This window comes from Mirounga angustirostris, unplaced genomic scaffold (assembly GCF_029215605.1).
Source record: "Mirounga angustirostris isolate CCGP_5_RB_7025 unplaced genomic scaffold, mMirAng1.0.hap1 SCAF_17, whole genome shotgun sequence".
NCBI lineage: Eukaryota > Metazoa > Chordata > Mammalia > Carnivora > Phocidae > Mirounga > Mirounga angustirostris.
In genome coordinates this window covers 33,193,467-33,219,948 of record NW_026991725.1, presented here as the reverse complement: position 1 = coordinate 33,219,948, position 26,482 = coordinate 33,193,467, and the positions used below count along the sequence as shown (strand labels likewise).

General features: G+C 50.2%; 1 protein-coding gene across 4 annotated transcripts in view; it reads left to right on the top strand.

The window, feature by feature from the left end:
* RGS9 (regulator of G protein signaling 9) overlaps positions 1-26,482 on the top strand; it is a 75,302-nt gene that overhangs the window by 12,053 nt on the left and 36,767 nt on the right. For all 4 annotated transcript variants that reach the window (XM_064583642.1, XM_064583641.1, XM_054510733.2 and 1 more), the window contains 7 exons: positions 9,268-9,364; positions 10,950-11,000; positions 12,624-12,730; positions 12,900-12,951; positions 13,215-13,273; positions 14,450-14,526; positions 20,237-20,318. In XM_064583642.1, the coding sequence (XP_064439712.1) occupies positions 9,289-9,364; positions 10,950-11,000; positions 12,624-12,730; positions 12,900-12,951; positions 13,215-13,273; positions 14,450-14,526; positions 20,237-20,318 (504 nt within the window). In that variant the 5' untranslated portion in view covers positions 9,268-9,288. The remainder of the gene's footprint in view (positions 1-9,267; positions 9,365-10,949; positions 11,001-12,623; positions 12,731-12,899; positions 12,952-13,214; positions 13,274-14,449; positions 14,527-20,236; positions 20,319-26,482) is intronic.

Sequence of the window (26,482 nt, the reverse complement as noted above, 5' to 3'; positions counted from 1 at the left end):
CTAAAAGCAGAAGAAACCACTGAAGTCTGATATCTGAAAGCCATAAATCATCTTCCAGGATTCTCCCGGGCAGCTCTGGCTTGGGGGCTCAGAGAACAGGGTCTGGAGACATTCTGTTTTCTGAATCTCGACACTCTATTCCACCGTGACTGTTATCTGGTAAATTTTCCTCTCTTCACCTGGCCTTCTGGCTGGTGTCTTGGTTTCCAGACTCCCTCCGCAACCCCCAGCCTGCTTACCTCCACAGTATGCTTCATAAACGCATTGATTTTCTTTCTTAAGCTAACGCTGATCTCCTCAGCCTAAAACCCTCCGCTGGCTTCCCATGTTCCCGGGATCAAGTACAACCTGCTCAGCCCAGGCACTTGGGATCCTGCTTTGACCCATCTCTCTTTCCCTCCCACCGACCTGCCCTCCAGGGAAACAAAACAAAGCAGCCTCAGTCCTGTTCCCTCTCATACCTCAGGCTCCTCTCCTGGGAAAGCCCTTTCTGCCCTTCTCACCTGCCAACTTCCCACTCCTCCACTGTGAAGGCCGGTTTTCCCCAGCCCCTGGAGCTGAGCCACTTCCTTCGCTGCCCCACAGACTGCCCACACCCCCAGGACTTCTCTTTCCCTTTGCCTTGTGGGGAGGGACCTGCCTGTCTGTGTGTTCTGAGGTCCCCAGTCAGGTCCCATCCAGAGCTCCTTAGAGCCGGTCTCAAGAGCCCTGCCAGGGGGTCCTTCACGATGAGCCAGCTGAACTAGATGTCCAGCCTTCTGGAGAAGGACCCAGACCAAAGGAAGGTGGACATGGGTGCAGTGTCATTCGCTACTCAAGGAATATTCAATTAAATGTTCAGTGACTATTTATAAAGTGTGCTCTGTCCCCATAGTGGGGGCTTACTTGCATTATCGCAACCGGTCCACAAGTCAGACATTATCATCACCATTTACAGAGAAGGAAACTGAAGGTCAGAGAGGTGACTTGCCCAAGTCATATAGCCACTAAGGGGTGGAACCAGGAAAAATACAAGACTGACCGTCATCTGTTGCCAAAATGCATTACTATGCTATGAGCTTGGGGCAGAGAGGAGGCTGTGGGAAGGCCTGACTTAAGTGCATGGGGGATGTGGAGCCAAGAGCCAAAGGATAAGTGGGGGTTCTAGGCAGAGAGAAAGAGAAGGATGTTCCAGGCAGAGGGAACGGCATGTGCTCAGTGTGTGACACATGGTGGACTGCTCCCTATGGCTGCCACACGTGTGGGCTCCTGTCCCAGGGCTGGCCGGTCCCCTCTGTGATGTCCAGATCACCATCCCTGCCAGTACCAGTCACCGCTGCCCTTGGGAAACACCAGGGCATTGACTTTCATGGAGAAGCCTTCTGTTAGATGCGGTGCTTCCTGGTGTGGCTTCTGGCATCTGCTTTTGCTTGGGAAGGGAGCGCAGAAACAGAAATATTAGGAGGTGTGGGCGGAGCAGGATATCTTTTGCTTGTATCCTTCTTTCATTCAACACTCATACATAATCTTGCACTTACGTGCTAGGCGCTGTGCCAGGGGCTGGGGACCCTGTGGGGATTAAGACACGGCCCCTTCCCCCCAGAGCTTAGAGTCTAACAGAGAAAGACAGAATTATAAGTAAGGAGAGAAGTGTTCTCAAGATCGTGGCAGACCTTGTAAGGGGAGATACACACACACAAAGATACGCATCTACAGATCACACAAAGTGGGGGATGGTCAGTTCTGCCTGGGGTGAGGGGGTCAAGTCACAAGGGGGGTTGTAACGGAATTGAGGTACAAGAAATTAGTTTTCTTTGCCAGGAGGATGGGAAGATGAGCAGATGCAAAGAGGCAGATACAAAACAGATGTGTCAAACAGCACGCTGGTGTGGGAGAGCCATCAGGGGCTGGGTTAGCAGGAGGTGGTTGGGTGCTAAGGCTGCTAGTTAAGAAGGGCCCAGACCTGGGGGCTTTGGACGTCGTGCTGAGGAGTTGGATGCTTTCCGCGTTCAGTGAGAAGCCGTCTGAGGTTTTAAAATGAGTCGATTTACGTGCTGGGAGGATGATTCTGGTTCGAGGGTCCGAGTGCTTCTCCACACTGGCTGCACTTACAATAGATGGATATCAAGTCCCCCGTCCTTAGAGTTTCTGATTTATTTACCAGGTAGTTAAGTCATTAAGTGCTGCCGAACCCAGGCATTGGTGTTTTTTTTTTTTTTTTTTTAAGATTTTATTTGACAGAGAGAGAGACAACGAGAGAGGGAACACAGCAGGGGGAGTGTGAGAGGGAGAAGCAGGCTTCTTGCCGAGCAGGGAGCCCGATGTGGGGCTCGATCCCAGGACGCCGGGATCATGACCCGAGCCGAAGGCAGATGCTTAACAACTGAGCCACCCAGGTGCCCTCAGGCATTGGTGTTTTTAAAAAAGCTTCTGGGGGATTTGACTGTACAGCTGAGCGGAAAGATCCTGGGGACGTTTGGCAAGATCTGGAGATATTTGGGGTTGTCACATCTGGGGACGAAGGTGCTGCTGGCATCCAGAGGGTAAAGAAAGGCAGGGGTCCTGCTAGCCATCCCTCAATGCACAGGAGAGCTGGCCCCACAGTGAGGAATGGTCTGGGCCCTAATGTCGGTAGTGTTGTGGTTGGGGACGCTGGGCTGGAGGACGACACACTGGGGGCTGGAGACGTGCCAGTCGAAAGGCAGATGCCAGGAAGGCAGAGCCTGATGGTCCAGAGGGGAGGTTTGAGGGGCCCATGAGGCAGGATTTAGTGGGGCAGGTAAGATGCACCTCAGAAACAAAAGCAGAGTCAACAGAAGTTGGCTGCTATTGTCTGGGGCCATCTAGAATGCATCCTGGGCCTTTGACCAAGGTGGGAAGAGCAGCAGGACTTGGGGAAAGACCCCTGAGTCCCGATGAGGGTATCGGCTCACGAGGGTGTGCAAGACGGCGGGGTGAGGTGGCGGGGCGTCAACTGGCCTCTGGGTAGCCCTGCTGGTTAGCTGGAGCACCTTCCTGTCTGTTCGCAAAATGACCCGGTGGTTCTGGGTCACTCTGCCCCTCTTCGTGTAGAGAAGGGCTGATTATTATCATCCCCCTGGGAGCCTTCTCCGGCTTGCAGGAAAATTCCAGGCCTGGAGATCTTGCACAGCGAGTGACAGCTCCTTAATGTGAGGAGCGGTGTGGGCGCGGAGGGTGGGATGTCGGGGCGTCAAAGCCGTCGTGGCTTCTCCTCTGGGATGTCGGGGTTCCCTCACATGCCTGCAGTCACACCACAGCACGTTGGCTTCTGAGAGTGGGAATGTGGGGCCAGCACCCCTCCACCCCTGCCCCTGTCCCCCAACACAGGGTCCCAGGTGGCCCAGCACCGCCTGGCCGTGCGCCATGTCTTTGTGCCTGGGAAGGAGATTTGGCTGAGTCTGGTTGGGAGTGGGCCTTGACATTTGATGGTGGGGAACTGGCCTCTGCCTCATCTTCCGGGGACGCCCACGGGACACCAGGGGGAGGTGTGAGAGTTGGCAGCCTTTTGGAGTAGAAAGGCCAGGGCTTCTCGCTGGCTCTTTGGAGAACTTGGAAACGGTTGGGATTCTCTTGGAATGGATGAGAGAATGCAGAGTCTACTCTTTTTTTTTCGGGCTGCCATGACAAAGTACCATGAGCTCTGTGGCTTAAACGACAGGTATTGATTTCCTCACAGCTCTGGAGGCTAGAAATCCAAGAGCAGGTATCGGCAGGGCTGGTTTCCTCGGAGGCCTCGCTCCTTGGCTTGCCGATGGCCGCCTTCTCCCTGTGTCCTCACATGGCCTTCTCTCTGTACGTACCCGTGTCCTAATCTCTCTTCTTATGAGGATGCAGTCGTATTGCATCAGGGCCCTCCTAATGACCTCATTTTACCTTAATGGCCACTTTAAGACCCTCTCCCCAAATACACTCACATTCTGAGGTACTGGGGATTAAGGCTTCAACATACAAATTTTGGGGGGGGACACAGTTCAGCCCATAACAGAGTCTTTCATTGTCTCCTTGGGTGACTGGGGAGACCCCTCAGAGGAATTTATCTGAGGAAAGTTCTAAGGAAAATTGATTGGAACTGCACCGGGCTGAATGCCCTCAAAATGTTCTCGAGGTTCATGTGATGCTCCCTCCTCCCACCGGCCCTTCTTTTCTGTGAACGGTGACACACCTGCTGGAGAGAAATGTGACTCCCCTCATTGTGTTTTTAAAATAACTCTCATTATTCCTCCCCTGAAGATTATTTTCAAACTCTTTATAACTGGATTTTTTTTTTTTTTCCTTAACGTGAAGAGAAGGAATCTAATCCACTGGCTTTCTCTTGGAGGAATTCAGATTTCTCACTCATAAGGCAATTTCTCTTTCTTCTCCAATATCTGGGCCCCCTGTTTCTATGAAGCATGGCTGTTTCATCCAAAAATTTTTTGAACAAATATGGGATTTCATCTGGCAGCTAATGTGGGAAAGGGGAGGCCGAAGCCCGCACCTCAGAAAATCAGGCACTTCTTGGAGTAGCCTGTAAATTTGCAGAAGGAATGACTCCCGCCATCTGTTGCTTCTTGGTCCCCCGTGTTGAGGAGAAGTGCTGGGCTCGCCCCTTTGCTCCCTCACTGCTGGAAGCTCTAGGCTGACCCAGTGGCCAAGACGCTACCAAGCCCTGACCCTGCAGAAGGCCAAGGATGGCAGCTCTGAATGGAGCCGAAATGGATAGTTTCTGTTTCCAAACAATCTGTGAGCCTAGAAAGTGTCTGGGCAGGTGCAGCCTGCCCTCAGGCTTGCTCCCCTGCGTGACCCTTCACCTCCAGTGCAGCTGGGTCAGTCTCTGTCGATCCCTCTTTTTAAAATTGTATTTTGTTATGCTAAGAACACTTATTGTATCTACCTCCTTACATTTTGAAGTGTACAGACCATGTGGCAGAACAGATCACTAGAGCTTCTTCACCTTGCTTAGCTGAAACCTGATGCTTGTTGGTTGGCAACGCCCCCCGTTTCCCTTCCCCCAGCCCCTGGCACCACCATCCTACTCTTTGATTCTATGAATTTAGGTATGCCACATAAGTGGGATCAGGCAGTCCTTCTGTGACTGGCTTATTGCCCTTAGCAAAATGTTCTCCATAGCAGAATGTTCTCCGGGTTCATCCTTATTGTTGCAGAGTTTCCTTCTTTTTAAAGGCTGACCAGTGTTCCATTGTATGTCTCTGTCACATTTTCCTTATTCATTTGTTGACAGACATTTAGGCTGTTTGCACATCTTGGCTGCCATGAACACGACAGGGCTAATATCTCTTTGAGATCCCGATTTCAAGTCTTTTCAGTATACACCTAGGAGTGGGATTGCTGGTCATTCTGTTTTTAATTTTTGGAGGAACCTTCATACTGTTTTCCATAGCAGCTGCACCATCTTGCATTCCCGCCAGCGATGCACAAGGGTTCCAAGTCCGATCTCTTCACATTCCTGCGTAGAGAAGCCCAGGGCCTCCTCAGACCATCTGTGCTCCCTCTGTACTCCCTTGGAGTACACAGCCCCATCCTCACCATCTAGGAAGATCCTGTTCACTCTCCATGCACATTTTCTGGAGATCTTCTCAGCCATTCTTCTCGTCTCTTGGTTCCTATTGCAGTTAGCACCTTCCCCTTTATTTGGTGCCTAATTCAGCCTGCACTTGCTATCCACTAAATAGCCTGTGCATAGCACCATATTAAGTGCTCTTCACACTGAATCTCAGATAATCTTCTGTCTGATGATATAGGTACTATTGTAATCTCTATTTTACAGAGAAATGAGTCTTAGTGAAATTTAGCAATTTACTTAGCTTCTACATTGAGCAGGGATTTGAACTGGGCTTTTTCTGCACCCAGATCTCTAGCATGTATCTTAGTTAACTTTTTATTTTCATACAAATGTCTTCCCAGTCCTCTGTGGACTAGGAGAATGTCTTTTACCTTGTTGTATCACCTGCCCCCCCACAGTGCAGCACACTTAATCATGCTCAATAAATACCTGTATTTGAACAGCAAGGAGAGCAGGGTTTTTATTCGCAGGCATCTAAACAGCCTGCATGCAAAGTTTCAAAGATGCATTAATTATACAAAAGCTACTAATATTAATGATTCCAACCATAACCACTAACATGAATCTCTCCTGATAAAGTATATATCTTTTTTAAAAAAGATTTTATTTATTTATTTGAGAGAGAGAGAGAGAGGGATGGGAGGGAGAGGCAGAGGGAGAGGGAGAAGCAGACTCCCCGCTGAGCAGGGAGCCCAACACCGGGCTCCATCCCTGGACCTCAGGATCACAACCTGAGTTGAAGGCAGACACTTAACCGACTGAGCCACCCAGGCGCCCTGATAAAGTATATATCTTTATGAGTATATAACATATCTGTCCTTGTAAAACATTTTTACACAATTACTTAATGAGATTCTAAGAGATTGCGAAAGCATGTTAATTACCTGGGCATAGACTATCGCTGTCCCCATTTTACGGTAGAGAAAGGACATTCAGAGAGGTTCAGTGAAATCCCACAGTTAGTAGAGAACGGAAGCCCCATGGAGCTGTGAGAACCGTGGGTTTCTTTTCTTTGTACCACAGCCACCATGCAACGTCTAAAGGACTGGTAATTGTAAAGGGCTGTACGGAGCGCGGGAGTGTTATTTTATTTAAAAGCAGGAGAATAATGATGAGATAACCCAGTTAGTTAAATTGGGGGGAAGCAGGTGAATCAGTGACCTGTTTTGGTTTGGGTAGCAGCTGGAATGTGGCCAGGTTGGGTTTGAGATGCAGCCCTCCAGGAGGATACATCCAGCTATTTGCAGAAGAGGGTTTCCGGACGGAGAAGGACGGGGAAGGTTTTCATTCCTACTTGCCCATTCGTATTCTGTGCTTCTGCTCCTGCTATCCCCGGAGCCATTTCCCCCACTTTCTGGTGCCTGATTCCTATTCATCTTTTTAAGATTCGCTCCAGGAGTCCCCACTCCTGACCCTCTCCTGGTGCTGTTGTGTTCTTATCATACCCTGAGCTCACCTTCGTCACTGTACCTCCCACGTTGTCCCATAATATCCTTGCACCAGTGAGCTCCTTGGGCTCAGGGACCACATCGTCTTATCTTTGGTTTTCCAGAGTGACTGCCTGGTTGTTGAATGACTGATTGACCACAGTAAGCACACGGCAGGCTGGGAGATGTGTGGTTTCTTCAGGAGTGAGGGGTTTTCTGGGGGAACAGGAAGCTTGAAACCTCGGATACGTGAGGCTTTGTCAGTGCCCGTGATAAACATTGACAGGAGACACACGTGGGTTGTCTTTTTTTAATTGTGCCAAGCCATCCAGTTTGTTTTAAAATATCCTTCGGTTGATTTTACTTCCATTTAAATTTTTCAAGTGGAAAACTATTTTTTATTAATAAAATTAAAAAAACATAAAGAGCACCAGGGCCATCCTTGTGGATGGATGTCTTCCTGCATAAAGTTCACTCTCCCTTGGACAGCTCACTGGTTCACTTTGCTTCACCTCTCTCTCCAATGCTCGTGACTAATTCGTATCTCTGACCCTTATCTCTTTCACACTTGGGGCATTCATTGCCTGTCACCTCCCAGACACCGTGGTGAGCTCAGTCAGCATTCCAAAGCAGGAGCGTTGGCTCTCAGAAGGTGCACCTTCTTTTTGGCACTTCCTACATTTTCTATTTTGGGAACCGGCAACTCTGAGCATAGGAGTTACAAACTTTGCCACCCTCACTGAACAAGTCAATCACTTGCAAGTACAGTTCACTCGAGTTAACTAGGGCTCTAAGAGCGGTGCCTTCCTTTCGCCCCTGCCATTGCCTTCATTTACATATTAACTCGTGCACCAGCTGCTTATTGAGTCCCAGCTACGTGTCTGGCACTATGCCAGCATGCACGATACATCGGGCCGTAATGGACAGAAGACCCGCCCTTGAAGAGCTTACCTTCTAGGAACAAAGGAGACACACAGTAAACACTGGGATCGATAGGCAGATAATTTCCCATGTTAGAGGGTGAGTGCTCTCGAAAAAGCGAGTAGGGGATCAGGAATGCCAGGAGTTCAAGGTTGTAGTGTTAAGTAGGATGGTCAGGGTGGGCCTCCTGGGCATGTTAGCTGAAGAAGATGGTGAGTGAGTTAGTTACATAGGGAAGAGCAGTCCAGGCACAGGGAAAAGCCAGAGCAAAGGCCCTGGGGCAGAAGGCTGGGTATGTGTTTGGCATGGGCAGGGAGCAGCAAGGTGGCCAGCATGGCTGGATCGGAGGGAGCCAGGTGGGCGGTGGTGGGGGGAGAGTCAAGGGAGGAAGGGGTCCCAACCACATAGACCAGTAGGGGAACCCTGCCATTGCCTTGAGCGGAATGGCTGATGCAGGGTTTCGAGCAGAGGAGTGACACCTTCTAAAATAATTGAACGACTCTCTCTGGCTGCCCACCTGAGAAGCTACCATGGGGCAGAAGTGGCAAGCGGGGAGCCCCACCATTTCTTTGCAGTAGCTTCAAATGGATCTCCGTCCCTTTCTCCTCCTTGGCAAACTTCCTCATACTTCAGCGTTCTTCTCTGTCGTGGGCCACATTTCCCGAGCTTGGGCAGAACCATGCCACTGCCCAGCAGTCGCTGTGGGAGCCCAGTGCACACTCCGGGAGTGGCCTTCGAGGCCCGTTGTGATCCGGCCCCTGGCTGTCGTTCCTGCATCATCTGCCCCCGTTGTCTGTCCCTCTCTCGCCCTGGGCACTGGTGTCTATGGCTTCTCACTTTCTGTCCAGCAAAATCCTCGTTTTCTTTTCTTTCTTTTTTTTTTTTTTTTTAAAGATTTTATTTATTTATTTGACAGAGAGCGAGAGAGCGAGAGCAGGAACACAAGCAGGGGGAATGGGAGAGGGAGAAGCAGGCTTCTTGCTGAGCAGGGAGCCCGATGCAGGACTCGATCCCAGGACCCTGGGATCATGACCTGAGCCGAAGGCAGACGCTTAACGACTGAGCCACCCAGGCACCCAAATCCTTGTTTTCTGAGCCTCCCCTTCTCCTCTGGGCCTGTGCAGAATCTCCAAGTCCGGGCACACTTCTCCGAGCTCCTGCACCCAACGAGGGTGTTTGTGTCTGTGAATCACACGTTGAATCTAGTTGTGTTGGAATTACTCAGTGTCCAGCCGGGTCGCAAACTCCCCATGGACTCCCCTTCCCATCGTTTGCTCTCTCCGTGCTGCAGAAAGGGGCCTTGCTTGGCTTTTGAAACAGTTCTGGTCAGCTAGTGCTTTTGGTTCTGTTTTGCAGATCGAAGTCCTAGTGAAGGACATGCAGAACCCGGAGACAGGGGTCAGAATGCAGAGCCAGAAGGTTCTGGTCACCAGTGTCCCTCACGCCATGACAGGTAATGTATCTTGTGACTTAGTCTTGGCCTGGGACCATCCACACACAGGGGTTGGCAATCTGTGGCTCAAGGTCCAAGTTCGGCCCGCGGCCTGTCAGCAAGCACGGATGCTTGATGTGTGGTGATAACTAGCAACTTCCCACACTGTGTCACTTAATAACCACGGTCAAGTTCGGGGTCGATGGGACCATCTGCTTTTTGCAGGTGGGGCCATGGACAAGCGGAGAGGTTCAGCCACTGGTCCCCTGGTTACTAAACTTGCACATGGCTGAGCTTGGATCTGACCCCAGCAATGTGACTCCAGTGTCCGTCCCCTTATCCGCTGTCAGTGTGCATAAGCTACTTTCTTTCCTTGCACACAGGGCACACTTGGTTCCCGGGTTTGGGCGAGGCTGCCCACCTGCCATGTTTTTTCCTGTTCCTCCCGTGAGTGAATTTCAGCTGCCGTTGGAACAGGACTCAGGGGGAAGCCCTGGGTCTTGCATCAGCTCTGATACAAGCAAATTGGGTAATCAGCACCCAACTCCTTGGGGGGCAGGTGACCCAGGACTTCTGGGGATGAAGGTGGCTGACCTGGGAGCTTGCCACGCTATTACACAGACCACGTGGTGCAGACGCTGGTGGCCCTGTAATCTTATTTGGTCTATTTTAGGAAGCAGTCAAATGGATGAGAAAACCCTCAGCTCCTTGGTGGAGAGCGCTAATCAGTCTGCTATCTGCCTGGGTCTCTCTCTCTCTTGGTCTGCATACCTCTGAGTAGCATTCAAGGAGACCCCAGGTGGAAAGTCTAAAACACCCAGTCCTAGCTAGGAGTTTATGTAGGATTTGAGATGAAGAATTTTGCTTTAGGACAGCCAACCAGGGGTGAATGAAACTAAGAGCAACAGACGAGAACCCACTGAGAGCAATAATGGTGGGCATGTGGGCATGGACAGAGGTAATTTCTGGACACTTGTGCCCCCAGGCATGGAGAGGAAGATAAGAATTGTAGGTTGTCCATCCTTAGCCATGCCATGGGCATTTGACCAAAGTACCTTCACAATGACCTGATAGGCCAGGTCTGAATTTAGAATTTTCTGACTCCTCGGAGTTCCACCTGGGAACTTGGGAGTCTAGGAGAACCATCCCTTCACCCTTAGCTCATCCCCACGTTTCCTCCCATCTCTTGCTCTGATTTACCTTCATGTGACCAGGCTCCATCTGGAGCCCCACAGACAGCATGCCTTGGGTCTGGTTTTATTCCAGTGTTAAGACTTAGGCTGTTTACTTCCTATCTGATGACTGATAGTCCATGCACAAATTGTTGTAAGGTAAGAAAATAAGTACTATCGAGGGTGTGTGGGGGAAGTTCAATGAGAAATCTGGCTGGAGTCAGATCCTGGATGACCCTGAATCATGGGCTGCAGGGTTTAGTGAACATAGTAGAGGGCAGTGGAGGGGAGTCCCTGAAAGTTTGGAGCAGAAGAGGGACGAGATCCCAGCTGAGCCCAGCAGAGACCAGTCAGGCAACAGCGTGGAGGAGGGTGTAGAGGTCAGGGGATATGCTTAGAAGCTCTGATAATGGCCAAATACTTCTGGTTTGCAGGAAGTGACGTTCTACAGTGGATCGCCCAGCGGCTTTGGATCTCTAATCTGGGTGAGAGCTCATCGGCACCCCTGCAACAAGGACAGCTGTGTGTGCAGCGCCCCCAAAGAATCTCTGGAGGGTAGAGACTAAGCAGAGGCTTAACCTTTGTCTCTGAGAAATTGACATCGAGAGACAAGGCATTCACGTGTAAAACAACCCGAATCAAAAATGAAGGCATGATAATCAGGGGGAAAAAAATAATTTTTCATACAAAATATTGAGAGCACGTGAATAATAGGTAGCTGGGGAAGAATCAGCCAAGAGAGAATTCTTGGAGGGGTGATGCACACATATAGCTGGTTTCGAAAGAAGGGATGCTTGTGAATTGTGGAGGGGAGCCCTGAGGGTCTGTCTTCCCGGGGGAACTAGCAGGCGCTGTGGTGTAGAAATGGAATGAATGAGACAGGGAGCGGGAACAAGTGGAAATTGGGAGAAATGACTTCAGCTGGGTGTGGAGGGTAGTGAAGGGGTAGGGATAGGAGTATCGTTGGCATGTTTGCAAATTGCAAACTTTTTTTAAAAAAAGATTTATTTATTTATTTGAGAGAGAGTGAGTGAGCAGGCGGAGGGCCAGAGGGAGAGGGAGAACTCCAAGCAGACTTGGCACTGAGCTTGACTCGGGGCTCGATTCCAGGACCCCGAGATCACAACCTGAGCCGAAATCAAGAGACGGATGCTTAACCGACTGAGCCACCCAGGCGCCCCTGCAAATTCCAAGTTTTATCTGGGAGACAAGTAATAGGAAGCCATGGGGGATTTTTGAGCATGGCAGTATGCATGATAATCATACGTTAAGCTGGGATGTTTACAGCAATTTGAGGGATGGATTGGAACAGAAAGAATCTGAGGAACAGACCTCCCACTAGAAAAAAAGGCTGTTGCTACAACAAGGCATAAAACATGAGGCTTGATGATGGAGGGAGTGAGACACGAAGAAGGAGGTATAGGGAGAAGGTCTTCTCAGGCTTTGGAGGCTGAGATGGGGATGGGATGTGGGTTGGGGCCTTGGGCCTGAGGACTGGAGGGATGGAATTCTCTCTCAGTAATGGATGGAAAGACACCTGCTTCATTGGTGCCTCTGAGAAAGAGCCAGGAAGGTTTTCCTTTAACTGATGCAAATCCAGAAACAAGACTGTGTTTCCAAGCTCAGTGAAGGTGGGTGGGAATTAAAGTGAGGTGGGGGGGAATGGAATCTGGACCTGGGATGCAAGCAGAATTCAGCTTGGGATAGAAGTTGACAATAAACTTGGCCTCCTCTTTGCTTTCCTCTTTGAGTGAGGAACTTTCTGTAGGTCAGAGACATTCCCTGCTCCTGGGGACTTCTCCAGACCCAAAGGGCCCAAAGAAGCTTCTCCAAACACCTGTGATACCCATTAACATTTGGGTTCACTGGCTCCCCTGGACTTAGGAGTTGTCATTCTCGGGGGTCAGGCTGTGGGAATCTTCCTCTTACCATGCTCCCCAGCTGATATTTGCCCATAGCCAAGTTCAGGAACCACTGTCCTCACTCCTTGGATTAAGTGCTGTTAGGATGGGGGCACCTCTCCTGGAGTTTGGGGTGCTGTGTGGGGGTCGGGCAATGAGCCTTCTGTGTCTGCTCTTGACTTCCATGTCTTAACTGTTTTTTCTCAGAGGCACAGAACTTGGGCAACTTTATTGTCAAGTATGGCTACATTTACCCCCTGCAAGATCCCAGGAATCTCATTCTCAAGCCTGACAACAGCCTCTACCGATTTCAGGTAGGTCATGGCCTTGACCTTGGTGTTAATATGGGATTAATCTTATCTGAGAAGGTAATTGTGTGGTTTCGTATCCTCACAGTAGTTTCATCTCAAGCCACAGGGCTGGGGGTCCAGGGGGACAGTCACAGCCCAGTGTTTAAATATGGTTTCCTGGTTTCTTTTGTAGACGCCGTATTTCTGGCCCACCCAGCAGTGGCCAGCTGAAGATACAGACTATGGTAAAACTCCAGCCCCCTATGCTTTTGCTAGCGCTTAGCATGCTGCTTATTTACTTGCCACATTTTGGTGACATTTGTCTTGCTGTCATCATGACTTTTATGTCAGTTCACATCTGTACTGGGAGTGTTCTCAGGGAAGGGAGCAGGGGTCTGCTGAGACTTCTTCCCACCAAGCCAAGCACAGCAGCCTCATGCACATAAAGGCTGCAGATGCAGTTTTAAAATATGATGATGATGGAAAATGTCATTGTTTTCTTTTCCAGCCATCTATTTAGCCAAGCGAAATATGAAGAAGAAAGGGATTTTAGAAGAATATGAAAAGGTACAGAGATGCTTTCAAGTACAAGTTGTTATAGTTGGAATAGTCTTGAGCTGTTTTTTTTTTTTCTCTTTCCCCTTTGCTACATCATATGTACCGTCATCATCCATCCATCCATCATCTATCCATCTATCCATCCATTCACCATCCATCCACCATCTATCCACCATCAATCCATCCTTCATCCATCATCCATCCATCCATCCATCCACCCATTATCTATCCATCCATCCATCCACTATCTATCCATCCATCCATCCACCCACCCATCCACCCTTCATCCACCTACCATCCATCCATCCACTATCTATCCAAACATCCATCCATCCACCCACCCATCCACTCTTCATTCATCATCCATTCATCCACCCACTGTCTATCCATCCATCATCTACCATCCATCCACCCACTGTCTATCCATCATCCACCATCCATCCACCATCAATCCATCCACACATCCACCATTCATCCATCCACCATCCATCCATCTATCCATCCACCATCCATTCATTCATCCATGATCCATCCCTCCATCTATCCATCCATCCATCCACCATTCATCCATCTATCTGTTTAGAAGCAGCTCCTGAAATGAATTCCTCCCCATGTCAAGCTTCAGTTTCTCCTGCTGTAATTTAAGCTCTTGCCTCAGTGACTACTGGACACACAATAGTTGGTGATGGGAAAACAATAGTGTAGCTTTTGTTTTAGGTCAGATGAGTCAGATTTCTCAAAGAACACACCCAAGCCCTCAAAAGGCTAGATTTCTGGGCAGACAGCATTAATCTTGCTGTGTTTTTATTATTTACAGACATATTTTTGGAAGAGCCAGCATCATGCCAATGTTAGGACTTGTCTTTGTGCATTTGTGATGCTCTGTCGTTGAATACTGAGTTTCTGTGTTTTCTCCCACTCTATTCTCCTCTTCCTAATCAGATTTGGGATATATTTATTTAAAAAAAAATCCAAGCCAGGGTGTGGCTTTTGTTGTAAAGGCTTTTTGAGAATTTGGTGCTACCCTTTGAATGCATGTCTTTGCAAAGCTGGGATGGGAGATCATTTGGCTGGGGCTAGGTTGCTGCAGGGCCAGAGGCATGCCCTCAGTGACTTAGAGCTCTCTGCCCTCTGCACACAGCATATGTCATGGGGCTTAGTGTTCTTTTCATTTTCCATTTCTAGGAAAATTACAATTTCTTGAATAAAAAAATTAACTACAAATGGGACTTTGTCATTATGCAGGCCAAAGAGCAATACAGGTAAGCAAAAGATGATGTTTGTCCACTGGTTGTCCTTTCTTCCTCCCTTCCTTCTTTGTTTCCTTTTATTCAAATAAACCTTTATGGGGCATTATGTGTCAAACCCTGGGCTAGGCCTGAGGAGTATAAAGGCACAGTCTGGGATCAGGCAGATGAGGAAACAGGCCATGATGCTACACCGAAGTGAATGCCTCACACAGGGGTTTCCAGAAGGAGCTGGAGAAACAACATTGAACCTGGAGGCTGCATAGGAGTTTCCAGGTGAATGATGGTGGTGGTGGATGGAGAGGAAGGGCAAGGTATAAGGAAGGATCTCCTAAGCAGACAGAACCAGAGTCTAGAGTCCAGGGAACACCTACTTGATGCAGTTCTGTGTGGCTGGAGCAGAGAGCATAGACCCTGGGACTGACAGAAGTGAGACCCGAGATGTTAGCAGGAGTAGATCATGAGACTGTTTTGTGCAAAGGGCCATGGGGAGCCATAAAAAGATCTTAAGCGGATTCGAGCGGTAGAACCACTCACTGCAGCTCTCATTTGCCTGCTGTCCACTTCAGAACTAGAGCCGGAAGTCCCTGGAAGGCTCTGCCTTGTCTCTGAGAGCCAGATGTAAATGTTAGAGAGAGTGAATCAGTCAGGACAAGGTCAGGTTGTCGTAACAAACAGCTCCCAGGTCCCAAAAGCATGAAACCATAGGTTCATTTCTTGCTTGTGTTACATGTCCACTGTGGGTTAGTGGGCCCCTGATGTGCTTTGTGCCCACTCCAGAAGCCATGCTGAAGGAGCAGCACCATCCAGGCTTTGCCTGTTGCTGGAGCAGAGGGAGACAGAGCCTGTGCAGGTCACAAGTGATGGATGTCACTTCTGTTCACAAATCATTAGCCAAAGCAGCTCCTCATATGGTTGTGCCCAACTTCAAAGGCATTTGGGTAGGGATGTACAATCCTACCGTGGGCCTGCAACATAGGGGAGTCAGGAATATCTGGAGACTGATACCATATATTACCAAAATGGGTAAGTCTGGCTGGCCCAGGCTCACTCACTCTGGCAGGTCCAGTTTCTGGAAGATTACCTTTGCTGGTGCATAGTTGGGCTGGACAGTGGACTCTCTCATCAAGCAGCCTTAGGATTGGAGTAGTGGGGATTAGTTAGGGCTCTCTAGAGAAAAAGAAACAGTAGGATATATATGTATGTATATATATTGAGAGATTTATGATAAGGCATTGGCTCACACAATTACAGAGGCTGAGAAGTTACAAGACCTGCAGTTGGTAGGCTGGGGACCCAGGAGAGCTGGTGGTTTAGGTTCGTCTGAAGGCTGGCAGGCTTGGGGACCCCAGAGCTGATGTTTTAGTTGAGAAGGCAGGAAGACTGATGTCCCAGCTCAAGGCCATCAGGCAGGAGGAATTCCTTGTCATTTAGGGGAGTATCATCCCTTTTGTTCCATTCAGGTCTTCAACTTAAAATACCCCCCTCTGAAAACACCATCAGAGGCACACCCAGAATAATATTTGACCAAATATCTGGCCATCCTGCAACCCAGTCAAGTTGACACATAAAATAAGCCATCAAAGAGGTGAGCACTGTTATGCAGGAGTGCTGGGTCCGGAAACACAAAAATTCTAATGGCAGATGGCTTTATTGCCTTGAAGGGGGGATATCTGCTCTGAGGCTTGAGATTCAGGTAGAGGAGCATTACTCAGAGACCTGGCATGGGCCTTTCACCATTGACATGTTTCTGCTTAAGTATGTTTGAGACAGAGCAGTTGGGGGGAATGCTCTAACTTCCCATCACTTGTATTTGTTCATAAGGCTTCATGGGGTGAGTCCTGTGTACTGTCTCCTTTCGTGTTGGTGAGAGGGAAGTGCTCACAGCAGTAATTCTTGTCACCTCTACATCCACAAATGGGGAAAGTGAGGCTTAGAGAGTTTAAACAGTCCGTGGCAAGGTCACTCTGTGAGGTAATGTTGAGCCTGGGCTAGTATTACTTAGTTCCAGTCAGTGCACCAGTTTTGATTTTCTACTGGGTTCCATACTGGGCCAGAACCCTTTCATCCTCCTCCAGCTCTCTGCTCTGAGCAAGATAGCCCAGTGATCTTGAGGACTGCAGACCCTGACAAATGCCTTTCAGGACACGCTAGCTGCCTGTGCAGCTCAGGGCTATTCTCAGTGGCTCCCACAGGCCCCACTACTCGGGCCTTTGCCTCAGCCTAGATAAAGCTCTGTGCTGCCCATGTCATAGGACATCTTCTCCTCCATAACTTCTAGATGCCTTGGGATGAGAAATTCATAAAAGGCTCTCTCCTTCTGAGATCCTGGCTTTCCCCCACTAATTCCATTGCTTGACTCAAAGCCTGCGTCCAATTTCAGATATCGTGTCTGCAGTGGCTAATTTTGTGTGTCAACTTGTCTAGACCATGGTGCCTAGATAGCTGGGCCACCACCAGTCTAAGATGACATGGTGAAGTTATTATTTTTTTTTAAAATTTTTGATTTTTAAGTAATCTCTGTACCCAGTGTGGGGCTCAAACTCACAACCCCGGGATCAAGAGTCTCATGCTTCACCGACTGAGCCAGCCAGGTGCCCCTGTAAAGGTATTTTTTAGATGAGATTAACATTTACATCAGTAGACTTTGAGTAAAGCAGATTGCCTCCATAGTGTGGGTGGGCCTTACTAATCAGTTGAAAACCTTACGAAAAAAGACAGGATTTTTGAGGAAGAAGGAGTTCTGTTTCCAGATTGCCTTTGGACTCAAATTGCAACATCAGCCCTTCCCTGGGTCTCCAGCCTGCTGGTGTGTCCTGCAGAATTTAGACTTGCCAGACTACTCAATGTGTGTTATTCCTTAAAATAAATAAATTATGACTCTATCTATCTATCTATCTATCTATCTATCTATCTATCTATCTATCTACCTACCTACCTACCTACCTAACAGTCTACTGTTTCTGTTTCTCTGCAGAACCCTGATTGATACAAACACAGGGTCTTACCACAAAATTAGGTTGGCCGTATAGGTTGGCTCATGAGGTAGCCATTTTGTTATACTGAGCCTCTCCACACAGACCTCTTTTCTGAACCCCAGACTCAGTATCCAGCTACTTAACATCTCAGGATGATGTCACACCTCAAACTTAACTTGTTCATATTGGACTGTTTCTCTCCCTCATACACCAAACCTCTTCCTCTAGTGTTACCCACATCAGTGCAGGGAACCCCATTTACCTCCCGCCCCCAAACCCCCATGCCCAGTGTCTAGTAATCCGGTCCTGTTGCCACCCCTGGCAAAATTCCTTCTGCCCCACCTGCCCCCTTCTGTCAGCCCCCACCTCCCTGCCCTGGTTGAACCAACCTCACTGTCACCCAGGCTGTGGCCATATCCTCCCAACTGGTCTCTCTGCTCCCATTTGCCCCCATTTTTGAAACCCAGATAGGGTCCTATCACCCTTCAGAGAGAGATCTCTCAGTTCGAATGTCACATGCTCAGAGAGGTTTTGCTGATTAGTTGTTAGTGAACAGAGATCATCCTAAGACTTAGTAGCTCAAAATAGCAACAGTCGCTCTATTATTTTTCAAGGTTTCTATTGGTCTGGAATTTGGGAAGGGCTTGGCTGGGCAGTCCTGGATCTGAGTCTCTCAAGTGGTTGCAGTCCAAGGGCTGGAGCTGGGGGCCTGTAGCCCTGACTGGGCATTTCTTGTCCTTGTCACGGGGCCTCTGGGCCTCTCCGGGTGCCTTGTGCATGGTGGTACTGGGGCAGTCACATTGCTTACAGGTGGTTGGAAGCCTCGAGGGCAAATATTCCAGTGAGGAGGTAGCTATCTCACCTGTTATGGCCCAGCCTCAAAAATCACAGAGGGCCATTTCTGACATACTGTGTTGGTTGAACAAGTCCCAAGAAACCCACCTGGTTTCCAGGAGTGGAGGACATAGACCCGCCTCTCAATGGAAGGAGTGTCAAATAATTGTAGACATATTTATTTATTATGTTTTTTCAAGATTTTATTTATTTATTTGACAGAGAGAGACACAGTGAGAGAGGGAACACAAGCAGGGGGAGTGGGAGAGGGAGAAGCAGGCTTCCCGCAGAGCAGGAAGCCAGACGCGGGGCCCGATCCCAGGACCCTGGGATCATGACCTGAGCTGAAGGCAGACACTTAACTACTGAGCCACCCAGGCGCCCCCTGAATTGTAGACATATTTAAAAAGCACCACAGTGGCCCTCCCTGATTCTGCACTAGAGCACCTGAACTTTTCCTGAGAGCTCATCCTGCAATTTGTGATTTTCTATCTATTTCCTCTTTGTTCAGTGTTTAGACCAAAAGCTGCTCAAGGGCATGGCATATGTGTTTGTGTTCGCTCAGGCCGCCAGGACCCAACACCACACACCGAGTGCCTTAAACAACAGACATTTATTTTCTCGCAGTTTTGGAAGCTGGGAAGTCCAAGCTCAAGGTTATGGCAGGGCTTACTTTCTGGTGAGGACTCTCTTTCTGGCTTTCAGATGGCTGCCAGTGTCTTCTACTGCATCTGTCACAGAAGAGCTGCAGAGCAAAGCCAGAAAGGACCATTATTGTCAATTAGCAACCAACTATATTTACCAGGCTCTCCAGCATGATGGAGACTCCACAGTGCCCTGGGCCGTCTGTGGCCCATCCTCCTGAGGCCATAGGGTCGTTAACCTGGTGGAAAATGCAGTTAGGCTGGCAAACGGAAGTTGAAATGACAGTGTTTATATTTAATTTCCAGGGGAGGTTGGCAAAACAGCCCGCCGGAATGGCACTCTCCACCCATCTGGCTCTCTAGATGTGATGATGTTATTCACAATACGCTAGTGGGCCCATAAATCTGCCGTCTCTGTCTTGTGCAGGGCATGTGCGTTATCCCGCGTTGCCTGGGCATACAAGCGTCAGCCTGTGAGCGCAGGTCGCCGTGGAAATGGTGCTGAATGGGACCCGTGGCTCAATCATTAATGTGGCCTGGCTTCCCTGGGAGGAGAGCGCAGCATCGTTTCCTCTCCATCGTGGGGAAAGGGGAGATAGAGAAAAGAGGGATCTCTCTTGATGATCCCCATGATCATCAGTGGGGTCTAGAAAAACCCTAACTTGGCACAAGGTCTTTGAAGTGACGGAGCGGCCTGGATAGGGGGGAGACACATGGACCACCCCCCAGCCCCCCGAGGCCCCGCATTTTCCCCAGCACTGAGCGTGGGCACGGCCTGCTGCCCACTTGTCCAGATGTTGACGATGTTGTTTATCAACGCAGGGAAACATGAAGCCAGGGGGTGAAATGTCAGTCCAGAATGTCCTCCACCCACTGCAGTGGTTGGTGCAAGTGGTGGAGGTCCGATGCTGGGGCCGGTCATGCTGGGGTGGCAGCATGGGCTCTGCTCTGAGGCAGAGCGGGACCCTGGGGCCCGATGTGGGTTCGAGTCCCACTCTGCTCCTTGCTGACAGTGTGACCCTCCGAGGGGCATATTCAGTCTCTCTCTGCTGTAGTCCCTGGAGCTGCTAAGTCAGGGGGAATAGGTCACTGGGGGGATTAAATGAGTCAGTACTTGTATGATGTTAGTGTTTGCTGTGATTATTATTACTGCAAACACAGATTATTTGGAGAGGTGGGGAGAGTGGTCTGGGTCATCAGGAATGGGGTACTTCACTGAGCAAAAGATGTGAAGTCTTACTGGCCTTTATGTGGCTTTTGGCTTTTCAGGACTGGAAAGGAAAGGACTAAAGCAGACAGGTATGCACTGGATTGCCAGGAGAAGGCGTATTGGCTGGTCCACCGATGCCCCGTGAGTATTAGCCTTCCTGGCTTCACCCATCTTATTCCTTCCCCACTCCCACCCTGTACTCACCATCCCTTTTGCTGGCTCATTTCCTGCTGGGGCTGCAACTGAATCAGCAGGAGGGGGTTGCTCAGTGTTGGGTTAGCCTCCGAGCGCCTCTTGGTGGAAGAGGAAAGGGGCTGCCTGGATGGACCGAGCTTGTGGCTCATTTGATGGTGTTGGGTCTAAGCGAAGTGACTTACGGGAGGAACCCAAATGAGCTTGCCTTTTATGAGGGCTGAATTTTTTTTTTTTTTTGCCATGACAACTTGGAAAACGATTACAAGAAGAAAAAACTAGAACGCAGGATTTCCATAAAATGCGGTTAGAAACTGGAAGTCTGCACAGCCCAAGCCAGGCCTTGTGTCTCTTGCCCCGCTCCTTTTCCTTTTCCAGCTCCATTCCCAGCAGCTGAGGTGGGAGGAGGTGAGAAGGAGTGAGTGTGTGCTCTGCCTCAAGGCTTGGGGCACATTGTGTCTCTGGCTCAGGGACTTTTTGGGGCCCAGAGGGACAAGCTGTGCATAAGTAATGTGACTTGTTATGGCTCATTATCAGGAATAGTCACCCACTGGGGTTACCTCTGCTGCCTCAGTTTCCTCCTGGGGCAAACCCGGGTGCTGCCTGTGGGTCACTGAAGGTGGGAGATGTCAAAGGGGTTCTGAAAAGTGAAGAGGTCAAAGGGAATGTTGTTCATCTTCCTCCTTTAGTTTCCCTGCTGCTCAGCTGCCCAAGTTCTCAGAACCAGAAAGTGAACTGGGTCAGTCGTGGCGCCAAAGCTTCTGGATTTTGGAACTTTGAGCTCATCAGATTTTGGCTGTTTTGCTTATTTTCTTTCTAAATTCAAAACAATACTCGTATGGTGTTCCATCTGTGGGGGTGTTGGTTTCCATGCCTCGTTGCTGAGGTTAAGGTCCTGGGGTTGATCCCCAAGAAGCTCGTCTGGTTTTGCTTTGTTCCAGGATTCCTCCTCTGGTTTTGCTTTGTTCCAGGATTCCTCCTCCCGACAAATCAGTTAGCTGATGCCTGACACAGGTCGCTGGGTGAAGGAGTGCATGGCTGGGATGACAGGGTCCTAGAGAAGCAGCCAAGCACACGCCCCCCCCCCCCCCCTTTGTAGCTCAGGAGTGAGATCTTTGTATGAGAAGGGCACTGGCATGGTTCAGCTTTGCCTTCTATCATCTGTTCCTGAAGGGGGAGCCTGGGTGGGGATAAGGCACATGGTGGGGAAGCCCCTCACTGGGCAAGATGCCCTGCTGCCCATGGTGCTTGTGATGGAGGGGATCCCGCTCCTTGCAGGGAACGGCTTCCACATTACCTGCAGAGACTCCGTGGTGGGGAAATACCCACCTGGCAAAGTGGCATAGACTGTGCCCAAGACCCCCCCCCCCCCACTGGTCTCTCTCCTCCCCTCTGTCCTTGCCACCAGCAGGCCCGTAGGGAACCAAGTGCAAAGCAGATGATTGGAGTTCTCCCGACTTCTCTGGGGGCAAGCTCTCAGCCCCCATGCCAGGCAAATCAAGGGCTGAGTGACTCCTCACAGTGTGATGCAGAAGTCCCTGCATTTGACAACGCAACTGCTTCCGCCATCACCTGCCCCGCCTCCACCCCTCCCCCACTGCTGCCACTTCCTCTCCCTCCACCTCCACCATCATCATCGCAGCTGACCTGAACTGAGCACATAAATGTGTGCTGGGCACTGTGCTAGGCTTCACTCTGCGTTCATTCTCTTGTTTCATCTCTGCAGCCCCGTGGGGAAGGTCCTATTATTAGTCCCATTCTGCAGATGGGGAAGCTGAGGCTCAGGGGTGTTGCCAGAGTTGCACAGCTAGCGAGGGTCAGACTGCAGAGCACTCTCTCCCGGTCCCTGCGCTCTTCTGCCTCTCACCACAAATGGCACATGATGTCTTAGTGCATTGAAGGCCTTTCTGTCACCTCCTCAGTCATTAGAGCAACGCGTGAATCCCTCTGCTCTAACAAACATGATGCTAGGGTTCAAAGGTAGCCAGTCTCTTGGAGAGCGCTGGGAGGCCGAGTTCTCAATGAGGTTCTGATGTCCCTGGAACTGTCGTAAAACCCCACGGACACAAAACCGTTTTCACACCCAGTCTCTGCAAGTCCTGCTCCCCTGAGTCCAAACTGGACCAGCAGTCCACGCTGAGGCTGGGGTGCATCTGGGTCCTGCTCTCCCGGACTCTCTGAAAACACCGGCAGCCTCTCGGTGGAGCGTTCTGTTTGAAGAGCATCCTGTTTGAAGTCTGTCTCAGCCTAGAAATTGAGCAGTCTCCCTGACAAACCTGTGAAGCCCAGGAGCTTAGGGGCTGTCAGACTGTCTCCAGGAGACCCAAACAAACAGTTAGTTCGGTGGGAAAAAAGCCAGCCAGGCAAACAAAGCTTTTGGCTCCGTGGAGCATTGAGCAGCCGGTATGTGGACTGTCTAACCAACTGTCACAGTGTGGGACATGGCTTGCCGTCATGCAGCGGGTCCCCTGTTCCCTTGTCTCTTCACTGATCTGTGAAACCTTCACGGGCCCTGACCCCGTGCTGGCTGAGTTTGGTGCTGGGCATAAAATAACAGCTAAAAATCATTGAGCCCCAGCAACGTGCCCGTGGTAAGCTCTTGGTGTGGACGATCCCAAGTACCTGATGATGCTGGCTGACTAGGGAGTCTCCCCATCCCCAACATTCAGATGGGGCGATCAAGGCTCAGAGAGGGCCAGTAGGTGGCACAGCACTGGGGTGTGAATCCACGTCTGTCTCATGCACTGCTGCTGTAAGGCGGGGCCCCCACGTGCGGCCCCTCTCCCAGCTCCAGGGGCACAAAATCCAGATTGCTGTAACAGGTGAGCAGCATCTCCCAGAGATAAGGTGAGGGGTGATTGGTTAAGGGGGTGGGGAGGACTGTGGTGCTGGATGCTGTATCAGGGATACGATCATGGGCAGAGGCCAAGCCCTGAGATGGGTGGTGTTGGCTGAGGGACGTGACCCAACCCCCACCCTGAGCCCAGATGCTGCCGGGGACTCAGCATCCGGGTGCTGGGGACAGGGTCGACAAGGGGAGAATAGTGAGGGAAAGTGATGTTCCTCTCCTGTTTTTTTACCCAAATGAAACAGAGTGCAGATCTGGGCAGGATGCAAACCACAGTTCATTGTGTAAATCAATGGTTCCCTTAGAGAAGTCATTCGGGGGCCTCCTATGCATCTTTGCTGTGCCGTCTGCTACTTCTGTGTCTCCTGAGGATAGGGTCTGCTGACGTAGGGACCACGGGTGTATGGAGGACATGGTCCAGGGACGGCGGCACGGTGTGCTCTGAATCACAGGGTGGCTCGTCTGAATATCATCCAACTGGCCTTCGTGTCAGCACCAACACTGACCCTCGCCAGGGCAGAAGGTAGTCTGCCTTCCATTTCTGGTCGAGGTCGGGCTAAATGTCCAACAACAGAGAAACTGCAAAATAAATTTAAATAAATAAATAGATACATTTAAATCTTTAAATACAAGATGATATCCACATGAAGGAACATCAGGAAGCTATTAAAATTGTATTTTCCAGGGCCCTTTATTGACCTAGGGAAGATGGTCCGACATATAATGTGATGTCATAAAAACAGGTGGAAAACCCACGTACTCTGAGTCAAATGAAGAAAGAAATCGACATCTATTTGGTGGGTGACCGCCCTGTGCCAGGTGCTGGCTAGGCAGGGGGGATGTTTGAATGATGAGCCAGGGCAGACGGTGGCCTGCGCCCCCAAGGAGCTGACAGTCTGGCGGAGAGACGGACACGGAAGCGATTGCACACCCAAGTGTACAGGGAGGCAGGACAGTTGGAAAGAGGCAGGGGTCCTGCGTCAGCTCCGGGTCTGGGACTGATGTTCCAGCCAAGACCCGCCTCCCACTGTAGCCCCACCTCTGTCTCTTTCCCCTGCTTGATTCTGTTTATGCAGCTATTTGGGATTTTATTATTTGTTTTCCGTCCCATGCACTGGAAGCGTCTGAGCTGATACGTTAGGGAAAAGAGTGATGATGAAGGAGAACAGAAGAGGAGAAGGGACAGGAGGGACGTGGTGGAGGGCCCCCAAGCAGTGTCCATCAGCTCCCGGCCTGGCGCTGCTCCAGAACGCTGATTCTGGGAGTCTTCCAAGCCAGGAGAGGTAGAAAGGCAGCCCCCTGGGCAGCTTTGAGGTCAGGGCGCTGGAATGAGACCATGGCTCAGTTGGGAGCAACTGAGACCTTGGGGATGTGCGGAGGAGGCAGGAGACAGGGCAGCCAGGAGGGCATGGGTGGCCGCCTGCAGAGTGGAGGAAAGCCAGGAGGGGCTGGTACTCTACGGACTGGCAGGGTCGTGAAGCCCACTGGGTGGCTACAGCTCTCAGAGTCAAGGCCGCCTGGTCTGGGCAGCTGGGGGCGGCCCTGTGCTGATTGCTGTTAGTGCAGGTGCACCTGTGAGCACAGGGGCAGCCAAAGTGATATCAGAGCGTGGGTCAAGTTCAAAGGAAAGATTTGGAGAGCTAATTCAAGACTTGAGCACACAACTGCACCGAAGCTGCTGAGGTTGTAGGGGCCAGGAGTGTGGGCTGTGTGTGTGTGTGTGTGTGTGTGTGTAAGTCTGTCTTCAGTTATCCTGGGGGGATTTCTTTGTACCAGATGGAGAGGACAGTTCCTAGAACTCACTTGAGGGAAAGGCACAGATTCTGATGACCCCCACCCCCTGCCCCTGCCCTCATGCTAGGTTCCATCCCGTTGAAGTCTGGCTTGGACTTCCATATTGTCCCTCATAGCACTTGTCACAACTCTAATTTATCATTTGTGTGATAAATTGCCGAGTGCCTTGCCCACAAGACCAGAGGTGCCTTGAGATGCCAGCTGGGGATGCCTGGAAGTGCCACATTCCCCCCAGGCTCTCAGGCTGAGCACAATGTCAGCCTTAGGAAGTGCGTCATAAGTATTTGTTGGTGGAGGTCCTTGGGTGTGACAACTGGGGCGAGGACAGCCACTCCCTTCCTCTGTCTTTCTCCCCACTTATTTTTTCTTTTCCTTGCCTCCGCTGTGTGCCCAATATTTGCCCCCATGGTAGCCTGCTGAGCTAAGTTGGCAGATGTAGCAAGTAAAACAGAGGATGCCCAGCTAAGTTTGAATTTCAGATAAACAGCAAACGATTCATGTCACACTATTTTTATGCTGATTGTATATTTATATTAAAAGCATATGGAATATATTTTTATGTAAATCATGTATCAAAATTATTTGTCATTTGTCTGAACTTCAAGCTTAACTGGGCATCCTGTATTTTACCTGGCAACCATACCTCTGAGCTGAACATGTGGCTGATCCTAATGAGGTTGAATCTGATTGGGAGAAAGCTCAGTGGCCTCCTGCCTCAGTGTAGTGCGCCTGGGTGGTCACATGTGTTGGGAACTTGATGGTGGCCTGCACCAAACTAACAGAGAAGGAAGTGAAAGACCCAACTTGCTGGCCAAGGAATTGGGAGAGACCAAGCAAGATTGGCTGGAGAGTTCATTGCCTGATGGAGAAGGGGACTGTAAAGACTGAGGGCCCCACTTTGGGCCAAGCCTTTACATATGCCATCTTAAAATGACTACAGGCCCTTGCTCAGTAATTGCTACCCTCTGTTGAGTGCTTTGCACATCAACTTGTTAAATCCTCAACAAGAACTTGACAGGTAGGAGGGATCCTCTCCATTTCTCAGGAGGGATAGCAAGTGTAGAGAGAAGTAGTTTCCAAAATCTTCCTCACTGCTAAGAAGTGGCAGATCCAGGATTGGAACCCAAAGGTGCTGACTGAAGCCTGGACTCTCCAAAGCACTGCACTGTAGGTGGGGGGGGGAGGGGGGAGGAGCACTGCCAGAGGAGTGAGAGTCCTATGTACTAATCCCAGTGAACTCTTGAGTTTGATTTTATCCATCCACTCTTCCATCCATCCATCCATCCATCCACCCATCCATACATCTGTCCATCCATCCATCTATCTACCCATCCATTCACCCACCACTATACACACCTGTCCACCCACCCATCCATCCTACTGGGTTCTGGGGATGCTGTGGTGGTGGAACAGCCCCATGAAGCTTCCCAGCTCACCCAGAGGGTCTTACAATAGCTGTGGTTCCCCATGG